This window comes from Notolepis coatsorum (assembly GCF_963971535.1).
Source record: "Notolepis coatsorum genome assembly, chromosome: 10".
NCBI classification, from domain to species: Eukaryota; Metazoa; Chordata; class Actinopteri; order Aulopiformes; family Paralepididae; genus Notolepis; species Notolepis coatsorum.
Window position 1 is genome coordinate 39,383,852 of NC_140174.1, and position 25,578 is coordinate 39,409,429.

At 44.0% G+C, this 25,578-nt stretch overlaps 1 protein-coding gene across 1 annotated transcript in view; it reads right to left on the minus strand.

Moving 5' to 3' along the window:
• Positions 1 to 25,578, minus strand: part of LOC311236155 (inactive carboxypeptidase-like protein X2) — a 105,832-nt gene that overhangs the window by 71,109 nt on the left and 9,145 nt on the right. Inside the window, exon 3 of the mRNA XM_084323780.1 lies at positions 1,886 to 1,995. Coding sequence (XP_084179906.1) covers positions 1,886 to 1,995 — 110 coding nt within the window. The remainder of the gene's footprint in view (positions 1 to 1,885; positions 1,996 to 25,578) is intronic.

Below are 25,578 nucleotides of genomic sequence, written 5' to 3' on the forward strand. Positions count from 1 at the left end.
TGGCGCGAGGACTTGGCGCAACCTAACTTGGGTGTAGTATTTTGAGATAAGAGACCCAGGGCTTTCGATGGGCTTTCGAATTTCAAAAAACTACACTTCTCAACTCACGCCAGACCCTGTTTTTTTTGTACCCATGATCTCAAGATGGTGCTGAAAGAGCTCAGTGGCAATTTTTCATGTCTGGTCAATTTTAGCATGGTGTTATTCACCGTCAAAGATGAAAAAATGTAATAAATAAAAAGAAAATGTATATTCTCCTTTGGTTCATTACAATTTACTCAAGCCTAATAACAGAGATCCATAGATGTCCTATAGATACCAATAACATGCAAATGGACCTTGTAGAAGTGGAGCAATCTTCCATTTACTTAGGTATGTATTTTTAGGCACATTTTCAGAAAATATGGCTAGGGCTTAAGAGCTTAAGTTGTACCTTTATTAATCCCCATGGGGAATTTCTTCCTCTTCATGTTGGAACTCTTGGCCCATGGAGAAACTCAAACTCCAGTTGTAATGCCAGTACCTTGGTCAAGGGCAATGGCAGGAAACCTAGCATGCATGTCTTTTGGTGTGGGAGGAACCCGGAGTCCCCGAAGTAAACCCACAGAAACATGGGGAGAACATGCAATCTCCACACAGAAAGGCCCCCACAGGTTTGAACCCCGGACCTTGCTGTAAGGCAACAGTGCCAGTAGCCACTACGCCACCATGCCGCCATGCCATATTATAATGGCACCAGCCAGGCATGTACACAGACAGGGTCTAAGGACGACGTGGGGCCTCCCCGTTTGCCCTGCTACACAAATGGCCCTCTTAGGTATTTACATTATGTTCTACCATCACCTCCGCTTAAAATGGGGCAGGGAATCCAAAATGCCTGAGATCGGGGGCGACAGTGGCTCGGGAGTTAGAGCAGTCGTCTGTTAATCCGGAGGTTCCCAGGTTCGATTCCCGCTCCTCCCAGGCAGCATGTTGAAGTGTCCTTGAGCAAGACACCCCTAACTGCTCCCGATGAGCAAGTTGGCACCTTGCATGGTTGCCTCCGCTGTCGGTGTGTGAATGTGTGAGTGAATGGGTCAAGTGTGAGGAACAAATTGTAAAGCACTTTGGATAAAAGTGCTATATAAATGCACCATTTACCATTTTACCATTTGATCCCAGTGTAACAGATCAGTTCGGACATGCCCCGAGTGGGAGTTGAACCCCGGTCTCCCGCGCCGCGGGCAGCATCACAGACCACTATACCAAGAGGTGAATTCACTTCTAAGTAATGGGTCTGGACGCCTCTGGGGAGTGAGTTTACTTGCAGTACCGCTGCCGTCCACAGTCACTTCACAACACTGTCCATCGTGACTGTAGGATAGACACACAGTACCTCCGTTACACTCATCCCCCTAAACTCACACCACCCAAGGCATCCGGGTCACTTGGCACCAGTGTAACAGATCGGTTCGGACATGCCTCGAGTGGGAGTTGAACCCCGGTCTCCCGCGTGACGGGCGGCATCACAGACCACTATACCAAGAGGTGAATTCACTTCTAAGTAATGGGTCTGGACGCCTCTGGGGAGTGAGTTTACTTGCAGTACCGCTGCCGTCCACAGTCACTTCACAACACTGTCCATCGTGACTGTAGGATAGACACACAGTACCTTCGTTACACCAGCACCAATTCTCCCTTTGATGTCCTTTATTTATGTGCAAACCGTTCCTAAAGCATTATAGAACGTTTCAAGTTGACAACATAAAAATTCTAAATGGACCCAAGTTTTACTTCCTGTTGCAGTGTTTTTCTGATAGCAATACTTTTACGGCAAATAAACATTGGCCTAAGCTGTTCCACTAGCAATGCAATTCCAGTGAAACTTTCTATATTCCTGTCTCACCTGGATGTTGAGACGCCCCCTGTGTGCTCCAAGTCCGTAGCGTTTCATGGTGGATGCATGGAGCTGGAAATCGTCAATCTTCAGCGTCTCCAGTCCCATTGGAGGACAGTCTGTTGAAGGAGAAAGACCAGCCAGACTGTGACACTTGGATTATATTCATTTCATACCATTTCATCTTTTTAAATAGTTTCCCTGGTCATTATTTAACAATATATGCCAAAAGAAATACAAAGAATAAATGTATTCATATCCTTATATCAAGTATTGACCCCAATGTTTTCAACGATCAAATCAAATTCCTCCAGACGTTATGTCGGCACGGTTATACGGCACGGTGCAGTAGTGGTTAACACAGCAAGAAGGTCCAGGGTTCGATTCCCGCTTGGGGACCAGTTTTCCGCATTGCCAGGTACCCAGGTGGGGGATCTCCCAGGCCTTTCTGTGTGGAGTTTGCATGTTCTCCCCGTGCTCGCAAGGGTTTCCCCCCCGATAAGATAAACCCAATGGAAAAACATGCACAACAGATCGCTTGACGAAGACGGGCAGGAGAACTTGGATTGGTCCCCGGGTGCGGTACCTCGCAGACGCCATTTTCTGCTCCCGGCTGCCCTTGGGGGGAAGGACGACGGGATGGGTTAAGCGCAGAGCTCAATCGCATCGGCGACTGAGAAAAAAGACAATGGATGTGTGTGCGTGTATTCCAGTGTGTGTGTACCGCTCCCATTGCATGTCGTAGTTTGTTGCATGCCGAAATAAAGACCTCTAAAGAGGTCCTGCATTATTATTGTGCATTATTATTATTATTATTATGTCCCGTCGGCCTATCCCATTTCACTCGGAAAGACGTCACAATACGGAAGCTAGATACTATCGAAATACCATTTTGCCTTGACTTTAAAGCAGTACACTACACTGTTAGTCAGGGTCCATACTGTCGTTAATGATTGTGCGGCAGCAATACAGTACTCTGTGTGAGATCAGATGTGAGAAACTGATGAGGCTGCCATGTCAAGTGAGCATCTACAACAGCTGCTGCTCAATACAAAACATTTATTTTGTCAACAACACATAATATAAACAGCTTGCTATCAATTTAATATGCTATACAGAAGTGAAAATAGTGTATAGTGATTACTAGATTAGATTCGATTAAAATATAAATGGTAAATGGTGCATTTATATAGTGCTTTTATCCAAAGCGGTTTACAATTCTTCTTCCTCAAATTCACCCATTCACTCACACGTTCACACACCGATGGCGGAGGCAACCATGCAAGGTGCCAACCTGCTCATCGGGAGCAATTAGGGGTTAATCCTTGATCAAGGACACTTCGACACACTGCCCGGGAGGAGCGGGAATCGAACCAGGCACCTTCCGATTACCTGACGACCACTCTACCTCCTGAGCCACTGTCGCAAATGTATTGTCATCATAGAGCACAAGTACAGTACAACAAAAATAAGTTTGGCATCCAACCAGAGTGCAAACGTAACAGTAAAGTGCAATAGTAATATATAATGTACAGGTAATTAAACTGGGTATAAAATATATAACTTAGTACTACTGGTGCTAATCAGATGTATGTACAAAGTTGTAATATTAATATGTTACCAATATATTAAGATATATTAAGATATATATTACCAATATATTAAGACCCTTAAACTTACAGCTCTTACTTCACTGACTGCCTTCAAGAATAAACTTCTCTTTTAGTAGATCCCTCCTGCTCTTGCTGATACCCCAGTTCCACACTTGCATATGTAGTATCCTCAAGAATATGTGCATAATCTTGTGTAATTTTTGCAATTGTACCTATCTAATTTACATGATTAGAATAATTATGGTACCCTTTAGGTAACACTTCATAATAACACTCAGTTATAAGATCTTTATAAGGTATTTGTAGATAATGAACTAATCATGAACAAATCATTTATATACATTCGTAAATTATTATGAAATCATTTATAACTATATTTGTATAACATTTACAAATTAGTTCTACATTATTTATAACTCATTATCAACATTGTTTGTACTTGATTTGTTCATCATTAAATAATGTTGTTTAATGTGTAGTAACACATTTGTAGATGCTTTGAAAAATGGATATGAAAAAACGACTATGTACCTCCATTTATTTGTTCATGTTCAACAAATGATTTGTTAAGACATTCATAAGACATCTATAAATCATTAGCAGATGCTATTGTGTGCCCTAATCTGAAGTGAAGCCTATTCATCATTAACAAATGTCTAATACAGTTAATTATTTGTTTACTTTTTCATCACCTGTTACAAATGTTGTAGACAGCTTTCGGATACACCCTTCTTTGTGACATCAAACCGTGACAGAATTAGGACTATAGATAAATTCAATTTTATTAACATATAAAATACATGTGCATAACATTATAGTGTAACGTGGGGGGGGCACTAGGACCCAGGAGTACCCTGGCCAGGTATTGACAGAGTATGTAGAGGAAGTATCACGCGAGTGACACAAGGGTAATAATTATTTGTATTTTCAGGCTGTATCAGCGCCTATACAGCCTGAAAATACAAATAATTATTACCTTCGTGTCATCATCACATACCGCAATATACTGAGCACATATTAGGAACAAACACATAATTCAAATGTAACGTTAGCGCCCACCACATCAAGTACGTCTACACAACATATAAGAGTTGTAGGTCGGAAATGATGGAATAGATTTAACAACAAAAAAGGTGTTTAGCCTGCTCATACCTTAAAAGCGTGGGGCAGCATGAATAACTTGGCTCTGCTAATGTATCGTGCTTCCATTCCGTTCTCACTCGCGTGCTACTTCCTCTACATACTCTGTCAATACCTGGCCAGGGTACTCCTGGGTCCTAGTGCAATAGCATCTGCAAATGATTTATAGATGTTTTATGAATGTCTTAACAAATCATTTGTTAAACATGAAAAGACAAGTCTGGTAATTGCTTCGTGTGTATTCATAAAAGTCCACAAATAAACAAACTTAGACATTTGTTAATGATGAATAGGCTTCACTTTAGATTAGGGCACACAATAGCATCTGCAAATGATTTATAGATGTTTTATGAATGTCTTAACAAATCATTTGTTGAACATGAACAAATAAATGGAGATACATAGTCGTTTTTTCATATCCATTTTTCAAAGCATCTACAAATGTGTTACTACATTAAACAACATTATTTAATGATGAACAAATCAAGTACAAACAATGTTGATAATGAGTTATAAACAGGGATGTCCCAATCCGATCACGTGATTTTCAGAAGATCGGGATCAGCAAAAAACTAAATAAAGAAAACGGGATTAAAATATATATATATGTTTAACAATTTTTTTTTTATTCAACAAACATGACCATGTTCACGTCTTAAACTCATACTGAGGCCTTAGTTTTGGTTTTAAATTGCATATCATCATTCATTTATTTATTGTCACACAGAGCAGAAGAATTTTGCCAAAACAAACGCATTTCCTTTGATTTAATTATACATCAAATGATTTATGTCAAGGATGAGGGACAGAACTTTTTGCAGAACTTGCAGTCACCTGATTTTTACAGACGATGGCGTCATTGCTCTCATTAAGCAGGAGGTTGGAGGCAGAGTTTTTTAGATTACTCCGGTTGCAATGCCTCGCTTGAATGAACTTAACTTTTCACCTGGATAACGTCAACATTCAGGGTGAATGTAATGTGAGAAATTGGGATGGGAGAAAAAAAACAAATATATATATATATTTTGTATTATAAATTTTTTTTATCGGATCGGGAAAGATCGGTATCGGTAGATACTCAAAATTACATGATCGGGATCGGATCGGGAGCAAAAAAATGTGATCGGGACATCCCTAGTTATAAATAATGTAGAACTAATTTGTAAATGTTATACAAATATAGTTATAAATTATTTAATAATAATTTACGAATGTATATAAATGATTTGTTCATGATTAGTTCATTATCTACAAATACCTTATAAAGGTCTTATAACTGAGTGTTATTATAAAGTGTTACCAAACTTTATATTACCAGCAATACGTTAATATAATTAACCAAGTTCACATTGACTGTGAGATGGAGAACTGATTAGCCAGGAAGTTAAGAGCGGAACCATGTAGTTCAGGTGATGCGCCAGGCCCCCCCTAGGTGACGGTTTCCGCCCTCTCACGCCAGAGGAGTCTTGGAGTTAACTGAGCAACACGTGTCTTCATTCCTCTTGATCATATCCTACGCTTTCAGGTCAGTACACGATGAAAAGTACCGAAAACACTATCGTTTAGAAGTTATAACATTAGGTGAAATGAGTAACAAGAATTGTGAAATGAGTTGAATGTTTAACCACGTCAGTAAGAATATAAAATATCCTATGTGTGCACGCACATTGTGATATGCATATGCAAAAAGGCCATGGCGCGACCCCGGTCAGTCGCCTTTGGTTTAGCTCCGCGACGATTGTGCAAATTTTTTGCTATTATGTTTGTTTTTTCTACTTTTTTTATTAAAACATCACTGGCGGGTATGTCATACGACCGCCAGACACTTATGGACCTAAACTCCGGACTCAAAGAGGAGTTGGGAGACACTTTATGCCCAGAATGGCTAACAGAAATCAAGCGGGAGAACGACAACAAAGGAAACGGCAGAAAGAAGCATAGAGGTAGACGAGGCGGTATCAGACTTAGATTAAAAAGATCTGCTTACCGTCCAGCAATTCCATCCATCTTTCTGGCGAATGCACGTTCGTTGGAGGGAAGGATGGACGACTTGAGAGCGAGGGTCCGATTCCAACGGGAGATGAGAGACGTTAACATCATGTGTTTCACTGAGACATGGCTCAAGCCAACGACGCCGGACAACAGCGTCTCTCCATCGGACAATTTCACCGTCCTGAGAGCAGATCGCACGGCAGCCTCTGGGAAGAGCATCGGAGGTGGGGTCTGCATCCTCACGAACAATCTCTGGGTTAATCCCAAGGAAGTACATGTCCTCTCAAGTTCATGCTCCCCAGATATGGAACATCTCCAAATCCTGTGCCGCCCGTACCACCTACCCCGTGAGTTTACCGCGGTCATTATATCCGTCGTGTATATTCACCCACAGGCAAATACTGGCAAAGCGCTGGTGGAATTACACGACCACATCAACAAACAGCAGATCAAGCACCCGGAAGCCGCGACGATAGTGACTGGTGACTTCAACCAGGCAAATCTGAAAAAAGTGATGCCGACCTTTTTTCAGCACATCGCCTGCTCCACAAGAGGGGGGAACACACTCGACCACTGTTACACCCCGTTCAGAGCTGCCTACAAGGCTGTAGCGGCTCCGCCACTGATGGGCTCTGCAAGCGCGAGCGACCACGACTCAATTTTTTTAATCCCAGCATACAAACAAAGATCACGTGACGTCGTCGTGTCACGTGAGACAAAAAAGTGGTCTGACGAATCAGAGGCCGCGCTCCGTGACGCATTCGAGGATACAGACTGGGACATGTTTAAAGGAAGCGCCAGTGACGTCAGCGAGTACGCTGATACCGTTGTGAGTTACATAGCAACAGTGGTGGACGGCATTGTCCTCACAAAGAAGGCGCGGGTTTTCCCAAACCAGAAACCTTGGGTGGACAGCACTATAAGAACAGCCCTAAACTCACGCACCACGGCTTATAACCTGGGCAGAGAGTCAGGAAATATGGAAGAGTACAAGGCTTCAGTCTACACTCTGCGCAAGGCTGTTAAACTTGCTAAGAGGACATATGCTGAGAAACTGGAGACACAAATGGCACAAAACGACACAAGAGGCTTGTGGAGGGGACTGAAGACAATAACTGACTACAAAGTCAGCGCCCCCTCAATGGGGAGCGACGACGCCTCTCTCGCGGACAAACTCAACTCCTTCTACGCTCGGTTCGGTGTAGACAGTGTCGCCGCTAGCCCTCTGGCTAGTGACGTCACTGGCGCACCGGCTGTTGTGGAGGGGGGGGGGGCAACCGCGGGGGGGCGGGGGCGCTCTCTCGTTGTCGGAACACAGTGTGAGAAGAGCATTTATGCAGGTGAACACCAGGAAGGCTGCAGGCCCAGATGGTATAACAGGACGCATACTTAAGTCCTGTGCAAACCAGCTTGCCCCGGTGTTCACCGCCATATTTAATCAATCCCTGGCGGAGTCAGTAGTCCCTGCCTGCTTCAAGATGTCTACCATCATCCCTGTACCGAAGAAACCCTCCCCAACATGTCCAAATGATTACAGACCGGTGGCACTCACCTCTGTGGTCATGAAATGTTTCGAGAGGCTGGTCAAGGACCACATTTGTGCCTCTCTCCCCAGTGATATGGACCCTATGCAATTTGCATACAGGACAAACAGGTCCACTGATGACGCGGTCTCCCAGGTACTGCACAGCACTCTCTCCCACCTTGACCGTCAGAAGGGGGGCTATGTGAGACTGTTGTTCATTGACTACAGCTCAGCGTTCAACACCATAGTCCCCACCAGACTGGTGGACAAGCTGATCGAGCTAGGCCTGAGCTCCGCCCTGAACGCCTGGGTACTGGACTTTCTGAGTGAAAGACCCCAGGCGGTCAGGGTGGGGGGTCAGACCTCCAACACCATCACCCTGAGCATCGGGTCCCCCCAGGGCTGTGTTCTAAGCCCCCTGCTGTACTCACTCTACACACACGACTGTGTGGCCAAGTTCAGCTCCAACTCCATAGTGAAGTTCGCCGACGACACGGTGGTGGTGGGGCTGATCTCGGACAACGACGAGAAGGCCTACCGAGAGGAGGTTGAGGTACTGGAACGTTGGTGCCAGGACAACAGCCTGCTCCTGAACATTGGTAAAACCAAGGAGCTGATCGTGGATTATAGGAGAGGACAGCAGGAGACACACACACCACTGATGATTAACGGGGCTACCGTGGACAGGGTGAGCAGCTTCAAGTACCTGGGGGTCCACATCTCAGAGGACCTGACATGGTCAACACACATAGACACAGTAGTAAAGAAAGCGAAGCAGCGCCTCTACCACCTGAGACAGTTAAGGAAGTTCAGAGTATCGGGGAAGATACTCCAGTCCTTCTACTCAGGAGCTGTAGAGAGCATCTTGACCGGAAACATCACTGCCTGGTATGGGAACAGCACGGCACAGGACAAGAAGGCCCTACAGAGAGTGGTGCGCTCAGCCGAGCGTACCACGGGTATTGCGCTACCTCCCCTGCAGGCTCTATACAACAAGAGGTGCAAATCCAGAGCCTGCAGGATAATGAAAGATCCCCACCACCCCAATAACAGCCTGTTCCAGCTGCTGAGGTCAGGCAGACGCCTGCGAACCCCAGCTACTAGGACGGAGAGGCTTAGGCTAAGCTTCTTCCCCCAGGCCATCAGAGCCTTGAACAATGAACATTGAGAGACACAGAAACTGAACTATCCACACACAAGCACACACAAGCACATACACGACACGCACGCTGAGCACGCTCACACACTAGCAGCCACTTTAACACTCATGCCGCACACACGCACACTTATGGCCAGAGGAAAGGCCACTTTAAAGTAGTATAACATCAGGAACAGTGTATTGCACTACTAAAGCTACCTAGCATGTCCTATATGCTCTGTAAATACTAATGTACAGATACCGAGATGGCACAACACCATGTACCTGTTTATTGCACTGTTTTATTGGATTCTATTAATATGTTGTACCACTTTATTTTTATTGGATTCTATTATATGTTGTACCACTGTATTGCACATCGTCGCGGGCAAGACCAGCCGCATTTCATTGTATACCTGTATGGCGTGACAATTAAAACTCTTGACTTGACTTGACTTTGCCGAGAGGAAAAATGGCGTTTTCCACGTTATCAAATACTAGCAGCGCATACCTGCCGCTGGGGTATAAAAGATGTTATATTATTAAGGTACATTGTGACTTGTTTATCCAATGCTGAAACCTGAGCGCTTATTATAATGTGAAGTAAGGTCGTTTGACTATAATGTGAAATAAGATGACCTAACGATAATATGGAATAAGGGTAATCACTTTCCCAGAAAATGTGTCTGAAGGCCGCAGTATGCATACAGTACGTCACCAGAACGCACATGTCATTATACACCTCCAGTCAGAACTGAATGTTATGAGACACATTTTGTGAAGTTTTAATAGGAGCAAATGATTCTAGGAAAGCAATATTTCCCATGAAGTTTAAGAGCAGTCCTAGGCCCTGTCCACACGAAGGTTTGGATTTAATATAACCGAAGTAGAAAAAAATTAAACTCCGTCCACACAGGTGAACACAGGTGAACAACCGTGTATAACTGCGTACCCACGGCACCAGCAACCGTTACATGTAGTACAATGCCAAAACAGTAGGCGGCGATGTTGTTCAGACATGAAGGCCATTTCAACCAATCAGAAAAGGCTGAACGCTCACTAAACTTCCTGTTTAGAAACACAGCTGGACCCTATTGATCATTTTGCCAACGGAACATATATTTTCAGCAAAGAAAGAAACTGCAATAAACAAACGGATACATTCACTGTGTGTTCTGCCTCTCATTTTGTTGATGAAACAAAACCATCAGCAACACAATTTACCACCAAGAGCGGATAGTTTAGTCTCACAAAAGACCGCCGGTGTTGTTAGCTACATGCTAATGTGAATGGCTATATCCATGTATAGTATATAGCTTAAATGCTAACGTAATGTGGTAACGTTACCGATATGAAATGGATGTAAACGTTATTTAACAGATTGCAGAATGGGTACAATACAATACGGCTCAATACGGCTCAATTGTTAAGGGGATGCAGTCTGGACTGGGTTCCTTATAACAATAACTTGACAACACATGAGTTTAGTTTAGCTGCAGCTACATGTTTACTCTCAGCGTCAGGTCAGGAATGCGACAAGACATCAGTCGATCACAACACTCTTCAACACAGACGATATGTTTTGAACAAAAGTTTGTTACAATCATTTTCATATAACGCTACTTGGGACAGCTCTGCTGTAAACACTGGTGTAGCTGGCTCTGCTATAATCTCTCTACCCCGCGGTCTGCCGTGAACATGGGAAATAATTGCGACAGCTCTGCTGTAAACACTGGGAATAACCTTGGTTGCTATGCCCACACGCAACTGCAAAACCGCAAAACTTCACCCTGGCCACCGGTTTTAAAGACCGCGGTTGCAGTGTAGCAAATCCCCGGTTGTGTGTGGCCGAACAGTGCAACTGCGCACATACAATCATGGTTATATTAAAACCAGCGCTCGTGTGGATGGGGCCTTAAACTACCCAAAGTAGGTTAGGGTAAAATTAGGTTTGACTTTGGTGCTCTCTGACCTATGGACATTGATGACATGTGACGACCTGTTGTTTCAATACCACATTGTAATAAGTATTTAAATTACTGTTCAAGCCTTTGGCTAAAAGAGGAATAGTTAAGATCTCTCTCTCTCTCTCTCTCTCTCTCTCTCTCTCTCTCTCTCTCTCTCTCTCTCTCTCTCTCTCTCTCTCTCTCTCTCTCTCCCTCTATCTTTCCTATCCCCTCGCCCCCCTCATTTAAAGCTGTAATCTTACATTGTGAGTTATCCTAAAAGCTCACACATGAATATTTGGTATTACAGTAAAGAGAAGTATATGTCGCTTATGATTTAAGTGACCATTGGTTTAAGTGACCATTGGTATTGAACCCAAGACACACACACAGGCACACACACAGGCACACACACACACACACACACACACACACACACACACACACACACACACACACACACACACACACACACACACACACACACACACACACACACACACACACACACACACACACACATTTTATTATTAATATATATATATATATATATCTTTTTTTTTTATTATTATTCCTGTTGGGGCTTCTTGGACCAGATCGACATTGCAAATAAGAAACCTGTTCTTAATGTTTTATCTGGCTAAATAAAGGTGATAATAATAATAATAATAATAATAATAATAATAATAATAATAATAATAATAATAATAATAATAATAATAATAATAATAATAATAATAATAATAATAATAATAATAATAATAATAATAATAATAATAATAATAATAATAATAATAATAATAAATAATAAATAATAATAATAATAATAATAATAATAATAATAATAATAATAATAATAATAATAATAATAATAATAATAATAATAATAATAATAATACCAGTGATACAGGTATAAAGACAGATATACTAACTACAGATATGTAAAATGATTATGTGCAGGTGTGTACAGACAGATGTGGATAGATAGATAGATATGCGGTAATGAATATATACGGTATATACAGCATTATTGTACACGCTATCATACAGAGTTATATGGGTTATCTGCAGGTATAAGTACGTATATTGAAGGATGTAGAAGGATCGGAAGGATAGTGGAGAGTAAACCCACCTAATCTCCAGTTTATCATTTGTGTGAAATAGAGTTGAACCACCTTTTTAAGCTGATATAAATCTTTATGATTAAAATGAATTGTATAGATTGTGGTAGGGAGTATCAGATTGAGGCAAGTTCCATGAACATATGATCTATTGTGTTTATATATAGAGTATATAGTTTATAACATTCACATACAAAAAATAAAGATTCACATAGCACAACATAGCAGTTCAAGTAGGCATTCAATCTAATACACTATACATACAGAAGGGAAAAGATAACTGTAAAAGGCTGTTGTAATGTCATTGTCCCTCAGTGTTAAATGGCCCTTAACACATCCACTAAACCCATTAACATGGCTGTCCAATAACTCAAGGTGGGAAAGGATTCATCGGGCGAATCTCCTTTGAAGCTAATTTGAGCACCAGCTCACGTACGCCATGCATGGGAGAGGTGAGAGAGAGAGAGGGAGAGAGAGAGAGAGAGAGAGATAGAGAGAGAGAGAGAGAGAGAGAGAGAGAGAGAGAGAGATGTGAAGGGGGTCTTAGAGTTCACCTGCATCCAATTTAACACCCCCCCCCCCCCCCCCCAGGTACATAAACAAGTCATTTTCTGGAGAACCCGGAAAGTCAAAACATAAAAGCAGAGGCTGTGTACATACGGGAGAAATGGAAATTAATCGTGTGACTATACAGGTTTCGTCTCATGACACAAGACGTGGTTTCCATTACGTGCAAAGCTACACATGTGAGTGATTTCACATGCTACGAGTTTCTCTTTTTTGAGCCGCATTTTCCCCCTCATTTCTGAACTCTAACATAACATGCATACCTCACAGCTTCTTAAACGTCAAACTCAGCGTATGAGAGCTAGTAGAGAGAGCGTGTCAAGATTACTATATTTATGGTAAAATTTAACTGACTGGCTGGCTGCCACTGGATGCTGTAAAAGTGAACACAAGAGTATTCAAGGGGCTGCCACCATAGACCTTCAATTGACCTCTCTCAAACCCTGCCCTCTTTTCTTGGTCCTCCAATCACAGTTTTTGCTTCCCTCAAAGCAACAGTTGTGATTGGAGGATTAAGAAAATAATGCAGGGTTTGAGAGAGGTCAATTAGCCCTTTCGGGTGTAGGTGATGATCTAAAGTGTGAGATTATAATTTTGAGAACATTCATAATGACGACATCACTGGCTACTGCCAGTTGAACATTCTAAGATGTTCCAAAAAATACAAAACAATGTACACCTGAAAGGGTTAAAGGAACATGCCAATATTATGGGAAATACACTTACTGTCTTCTCCAATGTCAGACAAGAATATAGATACCAAGCTATTTGGCTGCAAGCTAACCTATCTTAGCACAAAATAATGGAAGCAAATATGGATCAGCAAGCCTAGCTTAAAATTCTGGGAGAGGTGTTTTATACCAACAGCTAGGCTAGCTGGTCCATATATCGGCTTCCATTCATTTGTGCTAAGCTAGGCTAGCTTGCAGTCGGATGGAGGAAATTGGTACTGTATCTAACGTTGGCATGTTCCTTTAAAACAGGGGAGCTGTAGGAAGGCACGATACTGAGGCCAGCATGTGGTGGCTGAGAACAGTGATGCAGAATGCAAGCGTGACTGTCCTTGGTGTCTCGCTGAAGGCGTGCTGTAGTAAAAGGTTCATGTTCAGTCATGCAGAAATGCCAGTTAGCCTCCCCAGTCCTTAAGACAGGGGCAAGGGCAACCTATGATACAATGAGTCCCCACAGGTCCTGCCATCACTGACTCTAATGCAGGCAGCATTTTAGCAGCAATCAACCCTACTATCAATCAACAGCTTAAGAAGGTCAATACTCCAGCCCAACTAAATGTGGCTATGGAAAGAGCTTGTGTTTGAGTCGGTCGGCCTTCACTGTGGAAAAATACCAGGCATCGTTGGGGGAAAAAAGCAATCATCACATTGCTTAAGAATGATTAAATGTTCTGCCTAATCCCTGGCAGAAATCATAACCCTAACCCTTTAAATAATCAGAGATTGAGATGCTATTATTGAAAATATTTGACATATAGAGAATGTTTTGATTTAATTCTGAACAATGTAATTAATTGCATATCTGATATTGACATTTGATAGACTGCTCTACTCAGCTATATGTCATGCCTGGGAAGAGTTTATTTTGGGACACAAGGTAGATTCAAGATTCAAGATTCAAGAGTTTATTCATCACATACATACCAGGGCATACAGTGAAATGCGGTTGGCCATGCCCGCTACGATTGTGCAAAAATACAATAGTAATAATAGTAAATAGTAATACAATAAGTAGAATAGACATGGTAAAATAGACATGTTAATAAATCACTTAAAGGCACTGGGTCCTATGTACACTACTATACAATATACAGTTTTTACTTCTATGTCCTATGCTATACTTGCTGTTACTAACGCTACTATGCAATAATACGTTATTTTCTTAAAGTGTCCTTTTTTCCCTTCCTTTAAAGTGTCTTTTCTTGTGTGTTTAAAGTGACCTATGGTGTGTTCATGTGTGCTTGTGTGTGGAGAGATCAGTGTTCAGTGTTCTGATGGCCTGAGGGAAGAAGCTGAGCCATAGTCTCTCTGTTCTTGTTGCGTATATGCAGAGGATTTGCACCTCCTATTGTATAAGTCCCGCAGGGGTGGTAGTCCAGTACCCGTAGTATGCTCTGCTGAGCGTACCACTCTCTGTAGGGCCTTCCTGTCCTGGGCCGTGCTGTTTCCAAACCAGGCAGTGATGTTCCCAGTCAGAATGCTCTCTACAGCCCCGGAATAGAAGGAATGGAGTATCTTCCCTGATACTCTGAACTTCCTTAGTTGTCTCAGGTGGTATAGGCGCTGTTTCGCCTTTTTTACCACAGTGTATGTGAGTTGTCCATGTCAGGTCCTCTGTGATGTGGACTACTTAAAACTGCTCACCCTGTCTACGATAGCCCCATTTATCCACAGTGGCTTGTGTGTCCCCTGCTGTATTCTCCTAAAATACATGATCAGCTCCTTGGTTTTACCAATGTTCCGGAGTAGGCTGTTATCCCGGCACCAGCGTGCCAGTACATCAACCTCCTCCCGGTAGGCCTTCTCGTCATTGTTAGAGATCAGCCCCACCAGCACCATGTCGTACGCAAACTTCACTATGGAGTTGGAGCTAAACCTGGCCACACAATCATGTGTGTAAAGTGAATACAGCAGGGGGCTAAGAACACAGCCCTGGGGGGACCCGATGCTCAGGGTGATTGAGTTGGAGGTGTGTCCACCACGCCCTGACCACCTGGGGCCTGTCAGTCAGAAAGTCCAGGATCCAGGCGGTCAGGGCGGCGTTCAGACCCAGCTCCATCAGCTTGTCAACCAGTCTGGTGGGGACTATGGTGTTGAAATCTGAACTATAGTCAATGAACAGCAATCTCCCATAGCCCCCCTTCTGATGGGAGTTAGAGCGGGGAAAGGCAGTTGCTGTGATGATGATCTGTACCTTTGAGAACATCACTAAAATTATGAAAACAAACCCAAACAAAGTTTTCTTGGTGGTTATTTCTGCAGTACAATTCACACCCATGACTATTACACTATTCTCACGCAACAGAGCATTTTGTGTGTGATCAGCTCATCTTTCTCACTAGGATGGATAGCACTCAGTGTGGACCTAATGGAGAACTATGGGTTTCAGTCACTCACGTGTCTTGTCTCGAAAACCTCAACCGGGATAATAAAATCCAACAGAACCCCATGTTACTCTCTTCTCAGACCCCCCATCTCTTTTGATTTGGTTACGGAGGATGCTATCGGGGATCGCTCTATCCACCTGCCTGACACAGACCAGTTTGGTGCCGTGGATTCCGGGAGATTTGCCTATTTTTCCGAGAATGAGCTTGTTGATATCAGCCCTGAGGACACTCTGTGCTTCGGACATGGTTTCAGAGGGTGGCGATGACGTCCCTCCAACACAGGCGAGCCTATTCCTAGCCTCCCCCGACATCGGTAGGACTGCTGGCCCGGCCTACAACCTTCCATGTTTTGTGTCAGCGTGCTGCTGGAAATTTAGTGGCCTTGCCTCCTGCACCCAAGAGGTCTAGTCTGGATGGAATGATCGGCCGTAGGCAAGACAAAAAATCCCTATCTTTACAAATTGTATGGAAGAGCTGAAACTTGGATGGGTTAAACCATATTCCACTAAGGTCGCTGGCCTCTCTCACGTTGATGGAAGATAGCGGTGGGGCATTCGCTGGCCCTAGCCCCGTTGGCTAAGAAGGGGGTTCCCCATGTAGCTCCCATGCTCCCATGTCAAAACAGTGCCATTTTCTGGATGCTCAAATTGAGAAGACGAATCGTTCTGCTGCTCAGATGGCTCGTTGCTTTAACACATCTACTATGCTACTAACTTACCAAGCGGAGCTACATGCAGATATGTCAGTAGCCCTAGAGGCTGCTAGCCAGGTTCACAATATCTTGGATCAGATTTGTATCTAGGATGAGGTTGACCTGAGGCTGACCTCAGGCGGCTCACCTGCACTGGTGGCGTCTATGCTTTCGGCAACTGGCTTGTCCTTCCGCGTTGCTCTGATTGGCCACTGATCTACGCTAGTTTCGCCCCTACGCCGGTATGAGCGTGCGCATGAGCCTAGATAATAATAATAATAATGCGCGCGCCCTCACACACATGCAGGTTTTGCCCCCACGCCGCCGGTATGAGCGCGCGCATGCGCACGAGCCTAGATAATAATAATAATGTGAGCCTAGATAATAATAATAATAATGCGCGAGCCCTCGCACACACGCAGGTTTTGCCCCCACGCCGGTAGATAATAATAATAATAATGCGAGAGCCCTAGCACACACGCAGGTTTTGCCCCCACGCCGGTAGATAATAATAATAATAATACTTAGAATAATAATACTTAGACAAACGCACGCAATTGGCACAAGTGTAAATTATGCATTCGTCACTCAGTTTTAACATTGACGCACTTAGCTCAACTCGTTCGTCAGCTTGCTGTGGAGGCTATGGTCACAAGTTCAAATCACTCTTAGTTCAATTATAAAAAAAGAATTTACGTTTAATTAATTTATCATCTCTCTATATTAACGTAACTAGCTATTCATATCAATCGAAATAACGTTCATCTCTCTATATTAACATAACTAGCTATTCATATCAATTGAAATAATGTATTGTATTGTTTTCATCTCTCTATATTAACACATTAAGGACCGTCCACGAGTTAACTCGTGTTTCGATTCCACCCGTTGTAGACCAGAGCCACGAGTTAACTCGTGGCAAGTTGTTATTGTTTTATTCCATATTAATGAACGGATCAAGATCCCCGATCGACTCTGCAGATTTACCTGCCAGATTTAAATCGGCGACATGCAATACCGGCCATATCCTCTTAGGGGCGACATCGCTCCACTGCAGTATCATTGAGGCCGAATGGGAAATTTGATTTTTTTGGGGCGTTTCATATGAGCCTGGATCCCAGCCGAACATCATCCATCTTTGATCACGTTACGGAACGCAGATTTCAGCCTGGAATAATGGGATTTATGATCAGCCAATGGACATATCGATCTACCAGATGCCGATGAATAATGGGGAAATGCTGCCGGCGATCACATGGGCTGACGGTAGGATACTATTCACCCAAATTACAGCCGGATTGGACATTGTTGTAACACGCAAGCGATCGATCAGTGAATGTGGCTACTTGAACGCACACTGTATTGCTAATCAATAATACTAATCGGCGTCCCCCGCCGCCCCCATTTCATCCATAGATGCTCTGTAATAGTCTGGATGCTAAGCAGTTTGTTTTATTTCATTCGTATATATACAACAGAAATGGCGTTTGATATAACGTGACTAGCCTTTAGCCTCATATCTAGCTTCCTAGAAAAAAGACGAGACGAAAACTGCGATAAAGCTTATATTCACGACGCTATAAAATGACAACCAACCGATGGATTTTTATTTTCTTTAAGCCATTATGAAGGCACGGTTTATGCACTCAAGTGACAATGAGAATGGACAGATAGCAATACTATAAAGTATATATATAGCTGTTAGAAAGTACATCGGTTTGTTGACAAACCCTGGCCGTCTAGAACCATATTACACTGCAAGCCGTGGTCGTCAATGTGTTAACGTGATTCCATCAACACATAGGTAATATGCTCTTGCGCGTGACGCGACTTTGGGCTTCATTATTCAGCCACAGGCAGGAGTTTTTAGATCACAGGCTGGTCATGCATAATCTCGCCCACCAGACTCTTCTACCGAATTGACTAGGTCGCGCAAGTCAATCAATAGATTACACTTTCTGTAGGCCTAACAGGCTTGGCTGAATAGCAGTGATCGTCCATCTTAGTTAGTTAGGCGTTGCAGTATATAGCGTGGCGTATATTGATGCAGGTACAGTAGGTATTATCTGATGCAGGTAGGTATTATCATGCTAATATGGCGTGTTCTACGATACCCATTTCAGCGTGCGTATTATTATTATTATCTACCGGTGTGGGGGCAAAACCTGCGTGTGTGCGAGGGCTCTCGCATTATTATTATTATCTACCGGCGTGGGGGCAAAACCTGCGTGTGTGCGAGCGTGCGCGCATTATTATTATTATTATTATTATTATTATTATTATTATTATTATTATTTTCTAGGCTCATGCGCATGCGCACGCTCATACCGGCGTAGGGGCGAAACTAGCGTAGATCAGTGGCCAATCAGAGCAACGCGGAAGGACAAGCCAGTTGCCGAAAGCATAGACGCGCACTGGTGGTTAAGCCTCTCGGACATGCCTGACAAGCAGAGACTGCATTACCTGGAAATAATGTTTGAGGGCGCCATTTCCACTATGCATGTGCGTTTGAGGCGCAGAAGAAGGAGGTTGATGCGCTACGTTCCATTCTCCCTCACACTCCTCCGTTCTCATGACATGAATCATCCGACCGGTCTGGAATGCATCACCAGGGGCTGTGCCCCAGCGTTAAAAACTCTCAAGCTTGGAATAAGAACAGGTTTGTACCTCATCAAGCTACCGCTGCAGTTCCCCTCCAGCTCTACCATGGTGGTGAGGAGGAAGAATAACAAGCCTACAGTAGCTGACTGTCTGCCTGCAGAGGGATGCTGCCCGGGGGTGTCTATGCCAAATACAACGCAGTTCGGTTTCCGGGTTCCTCTGATTGGCCACTAAGCCCACGTGACCGCGAGCTAGCACGCCCCCCTTATCGCCCGCTGCCGCGCTGTGAAGCGGAAGAGCCAGCGGGCGACGCGAGGCGGTGATTGCAGAATGGGTACAATACAGTATGGCGCAATACACACAATTGTTAAGGGGATGCAGACCAGAGAAAGACGTTTGTCTTGTTTACATCAGGGTCCCCCATTTTCAATTCATATCGACATTTATGACATACACAACATACATGACATTAGCCGCCTCGGAAGAAGACGGCCGCTGCTGTGGAAACCACCGCCTCGCGTCGCCCCGCTGGCTCTTCCGCTTCACAGCGCGGCAGCGGGCGATAAGGGGGGCGTGCTAGCGCGCGGTCACGTGGGCTTAGTGGCCAATCAGAGGAACCCGGAAACCGAACTGCGTTGTATTTGGCATAGACGCTGCCCGGGGTGCAAACCACCGTTGCCCCAACCTCCCTCATTTCCAGGCGTTTTGGGCGCCCAAGGACTGGGAGACTCAGCTCTGACTCTGGGGAACGAAATAGCCTCTCTGTTAGAGAAAACAAGCTATTCAAATACTGCCTCTACAGGAGTCACAAGCAGGTTTCTACAGACATTATTTTGTGGTGTTAAAGAAAGACAGAGGACTTGGTCGTGGGGTTTCTGAACCAATAATTTTTTTAAGAACATGCCAACATTATGGAAAATGCGCTTACCCTATTCTCCAGAGTCAGACAAGAAGATAGATACCAATTTCCTCTATGTGTGTTCAGTAGAAAGCTATCTGGATGCAAGCTAGCTTAGCACAAAGTAACAGGAAGCAGATACGGACGAGCTGGTCTAGCGGTTGGCCAAAAACACCTCTTCTGGGTTTTTTAAGCTAGGCTAGTGGTCCATATCCACTTCCATTAATTTGTGCTAGCTTGCAGCCGGATAGCTTTCCACTGAGAGGAAGTTGGTATCTATCTATCTATCTATCTATCTATCTATCTATCTATCTATCTATCTATCTATCTATCTATCTATCTATCTATCTATCTATCTATCTATCTATCTCTATCTATCTATCTATCTATCTATCTATCTATCTATCTATCTATCTATCTATCTATCTATCTATCTATCTATCTATCTATCTATCTATCTATCTATCTATCTATCTATCTATCTATCTATCTATCTATCTATCTATCTATCTATCTATCTATCTATCTATCTATCTATCTATCTATCTATCTATCTATCTATCTATCTATCTATCTATCTATCTATCTATCTATCTATCTATCTATCTATCTATCTATCTATCTATCTATCTATCTATCTATCTATCTATCTATCTATCTATCTATCTATCTATCTATCTATCTATCTATCTATCTATCTATCTATCTATCTATCTATCTATCTATCTATCTATCTATCTATCTATCTATCTAAGACAGTAAGATTTAACATAATGTTCCTTTGAGGCAGCTGTTACAGGCAGTTGCTCTTTATGATTGGTTCACCACTATAGATCTCAAGGATGTGTATTTTCACATCCAGATCTAACAAAGGGGGAGCATGCCTATGTTCCCACAGCCCTATGTTCCTACATTTCCTTTTTTCATGAATTTGTATCAGATTTGATCCCCCTTTCTCTTAATTTGGTAGCCAATTACACCCAACCTATTATCCAATGGTCCTCTGGTAGTAGAGGGTTCATCTGGGAACATAGGTCTGTGGGACCATTGGGCCTAATTTTGAGAGAAATCTTAGAAATGTGGGAACATAGGGCTGTGGGACCATCGGGCCTCATTTTGAGAGACATCTTAGAAATGTGGGAACATAGGGCTGTGGGAACATAGGGCCACATTTTTTGTGGAAAAAAAACATTACAAATGTGGGAACATAGGGCTGTTGGACCATTGGGCTGTGGGAACATAGGGCTGTGGGACCATTGGGCTGTGGGAACATAGGGCTGACCCCATCACAGGAACAGCACACCTCTCAGGTTTACCTTTGAAGGTGTGACATACAAGTTCTCATCAGCATCAAGGCTCATCAGCATCTGTACTGTCTTTGTAAACTAAACTCCTTTGGAGTCGACCAGAGAATTCTGGCAATGTTTTATTCTTCCTTTATTGAAAGTATTCTAACCTTTTCATTTGTATGTTGGTTCACATCCCTCTGTCAAAGAGACAAGAACAAACTGCAAGGTGTTGTCAACCTTAGCAAAAAAATCGGCAGAACACAAAGATCCCCTGTGCAGTTTAACAGTGCTCAAGAAAGCATATAAGATAATTGGTGACTCCACACATGTCCTTCATGTGTGTTTTGACCTGCTGCCCTCAGGAAAGCGCTTTAGACAGCCTGCCTGTAAAACAAACAGAATGAAGTTTGGGTTTGTTCCAGAGGCCATTCGCCATTCGACTGGTGAATGGCCACAGTACAAGGAATGGTCAGTTTACTAACATGCACCTTTTGACCCCTTGATTTAAAAATGTATGACGAAAGTGCACTTTTTTTGTACTGACTGAACTTATTTATTACAGATCAACAATGTAGGGATCCCGTTCTGGCAGTGTCATGTCTCTTGTGCTTTGGTAGTGTCATGTATGTCTCTTGTCCCCTGTTTTGTCTTGAATGTGTAGAAGTGCAGCTGTTTGCCGTATGCATGCTCTAAATTGCCCCTTGCGGGACTAATAACGTTTTTTGAATTGAATTGAAAAGTTTATAGTTCTGCCTTTCGTCCTCGCTCTGGCTCCTTGCATGTTTTGCAAAGTAGCGAAGACAGCTCTCACTCCGCTCAGAGAAAATGACTTGCGCATTCTGAACTATATCAACAGCTGGGCTGTATTAGCAGTGTCACGGGACCAAGTCGTATCTCACACAAGCAGACTGGTGTCTCACTTATGAGCCTTGGGCTTAACGATAAATCACCAATTGAGGACTCTCATTCCTACACAGAAAAAAATCCCTTTTCTTGGATTAGGGGGGAACAATCAGGCTGGTCTTTCCCCCGTCTGGGGGGAAAGTAGCATTTCACAAATGTCTCAATTGGTTCAAACTGGGTCAGAAAGTTCGGATCAGCCTGTGTCTCTGATATCTGGGGCTCATGGCATCTATGATAGCAGTTATTCCTCTGGGTCTGCTCCTAATGAGAGACTTTCAGCATTGGGTGCTGTCACTCGGGCTTGTACCACACCCGTCATCTGAAAAGGAGGGTGACCGTGCACCCTGCAAGAGCTCTTGACGCCTGGTGTCCCCATGGGAAGAATCTCTGTATGCAAGGGTGTTACCTGTGATGCATCTCTGATGGGTAGGGGTGGCATTCACGAGGGGCGTTGTGTCAACAGAGTTTGGACCGCATTCCCAGACCCGGCTACACATGAATTACCGGGAACTGTTGTCAATTTCCCTGTGTCTGAAACACTTTCTTCAGTCTCTACAAGGATATTATGTCATGGTCGGTCAAGGACAGACAACACCACAGTGGTCTCTTACATAAACCATCAGGGAGGGACTCGTTCCCTACAGGTTCACAAGCTTGCTCACTCCATCCTACTTTGGAGCTGTGTCCACCTGAGTTGACTATGGGCAATGCACATGCCAGGTTATCTGAACATGGGGGTGGATCTCCAGTTGAGAGGCTCCCCAGTCTCCAGAGAATGGAGGCTGCATCCCCTGGTGGTTCAGAGCACTTAGGTCTGGTTCGGCAGGGCCGTGGTGGGTTTGTCTGCAACAAGGGAGAACACACACTACCCTTTGATGAAGGACCAGGAAGCGCTCCTGGGGATGGATGCACTGGTGCATCAGTGGCCTCCTGTGCTGCTGTATGCGTTCCCTCCCATCAGCCTGTAACTCCCCACGTTGGAGAGGGTAAGGACCAGGGGTTTCTCTATGATTAGTGGCTCCTCTGTGACCGGGGAAACGCTGGTTTCCAGGAATAGTGCATCTCCTTTTCGGCAGGCACTGTTCGACCTGGTATGGTCTTTTTCAATACTGAAAGTGTATTTGGTTGCCATTACGGCGTGTCATGTGGGTTTTGATGGTGTTTTACCTGGCCGTTTTATGAAGGGTTTTAGTGTCGCCGGCCACTCGTTCCCTCTTGGGACTTGATCCTAGTTTTGGGTGCTTTGTGTTGGGTGCCTTTTGATCCATTATAGGGGGTGGATATGAAGTTAATTTAAAAAAATGTACTACATGCTTTGTCGGTCTCTCTTTCCTGTATGCAGTTTTCGTATGGTAATGAGAATTTAGTTTTGCGGCCAAAACACATCTTTTGTGTCTAAGGTTGGAAGCTCCGCTTCATTAGAGCTTCTGGCCTTCTCCCCTCCTCCTTTCACCTCTGATGAACAAAAGAGGTTGAATATGTTGTGTCCTGCTAGGGCATTGCGTACGTATGTGGATAGGACACAGCAAACACATGTGCGAGCAGCTCTTTGTGTGTTTTGCTAATCTGGCCTGTGGATGGGCTCTTTCCAAACAACGTTTTTCCCATTGGTTTGAGGAGGTGATTTATTTGGCGTACAGCAGTAAGGATGTTGACTCTTCAGTTGGGGTCCGAGCACATTCCACCAGAGGTGTGGCTACTCTTGGGCCATAATTCGAAGGGGTCTCAGTGGGTGATTATGTGTATTGAGTGAACCGGCAGAAAGGGAACTTTGCGTTATGTATATAATATAACCCCTGTTCCCTGAAGGATGGGAACGAGATCCAACACATTTGTTCAGTCAGTGGTGCTCGATGAAGAGCGGCTTTAGAATGAGTTGCTTGGTCTAAGCAGTGTCAGTATGCCAGAGTGGGGGCGGGGCCTCCCTGGCTTAGACCAACCAGGACTTGTTCAGGTGTGATTGAGGTTCTCTTTAACTGGTAGCACGCAAGCGCGATACCCCAAATGTGTTGTATCTTGCTCGCTTCCTTCAGGGAACAGGGGTTATATAAATAACCCAAAGTTGTCCTGTGAAATCCCTGCTGGCCAACCACAAATGCAGCCTTCCCCAGACCACAGCTATGGAATTTCAAAGCAAGTATTTCCGGCATATGGCTGTTTGGACATTGCACCGTGCACTGCACATGTCACTTTCATATGGCTGTTTGGACATTGCACCGTGCACTGCACATGTCACTTTCATATGGCTGTTTGGACATTGCAGCGTGCACTGCACATGTCACTTTCATATGGCTGTTTGGACATTGCAGCGTGCACTGCACATGTCACTTTCATATGGCTGTTTGGACATTGCAGGATGGACTGCACATGTCACTTTCATATAGCCGGGGCAGTCGTCCGTGGAACACCCACAACTGCAACCGATAAAATTAAATACAGTATAACTCTATGCAATAAGGATTTCCACTTTCTCTTTTCATTTGTATTTGTGTTTGTATGTGTGTGTGTGTGTGTGCGTGCGTGCGTGCGTGCGTGCGTGCGTGTGTGTGTGTGTGTGTGTGTGTGTGTGTGTGTGTGGGGGGGGGGGGGGGGGGGGGGGGGTGGGGCGCGTTGGTGACGTACTATACATATTTGCTCCATCAGAGACTGCCTTAGCCTTACATAAGCAGTCTGGTAGCCTGCTTTCTGCATGTCTGAGATACAGGATATGATCCATCAAATCAGGGCTGGGGGAGAAGAAGCCAAGACCATTCTTCCCAAAGAGAGATCAAGTAGAGTGACATAAAGAAAGAAATAAAAAAAAATCCTTTCCCCGCAGGATCCAAAATCCACATAGCAAGGCCACCGGTGTGACCGACTAGTCTATAACCAGTGAAACCATGTGTTGCCCCACTTGTGACCTCGAGCTTGAAAGCCTATAGAGAGTGCCTATATTTCAACTTGGACTTATTAGAAACATAGGAGCCAGTGACGTTGTACAGGTCCCCGAGGGCCTCTGAACGAGGAGATCACAACTTATTAGGGTCAGCCTGGCCCTCACAGCAGGCCATAGAAACAAGGCTAAGAGGGAAGCATGCCGTCCTGTCAAGCATAAATCCTTATTACCATCTGCATGTAGTTCTCTACAGGGAACCACGGAGAGGCACAGCAAATCATATGA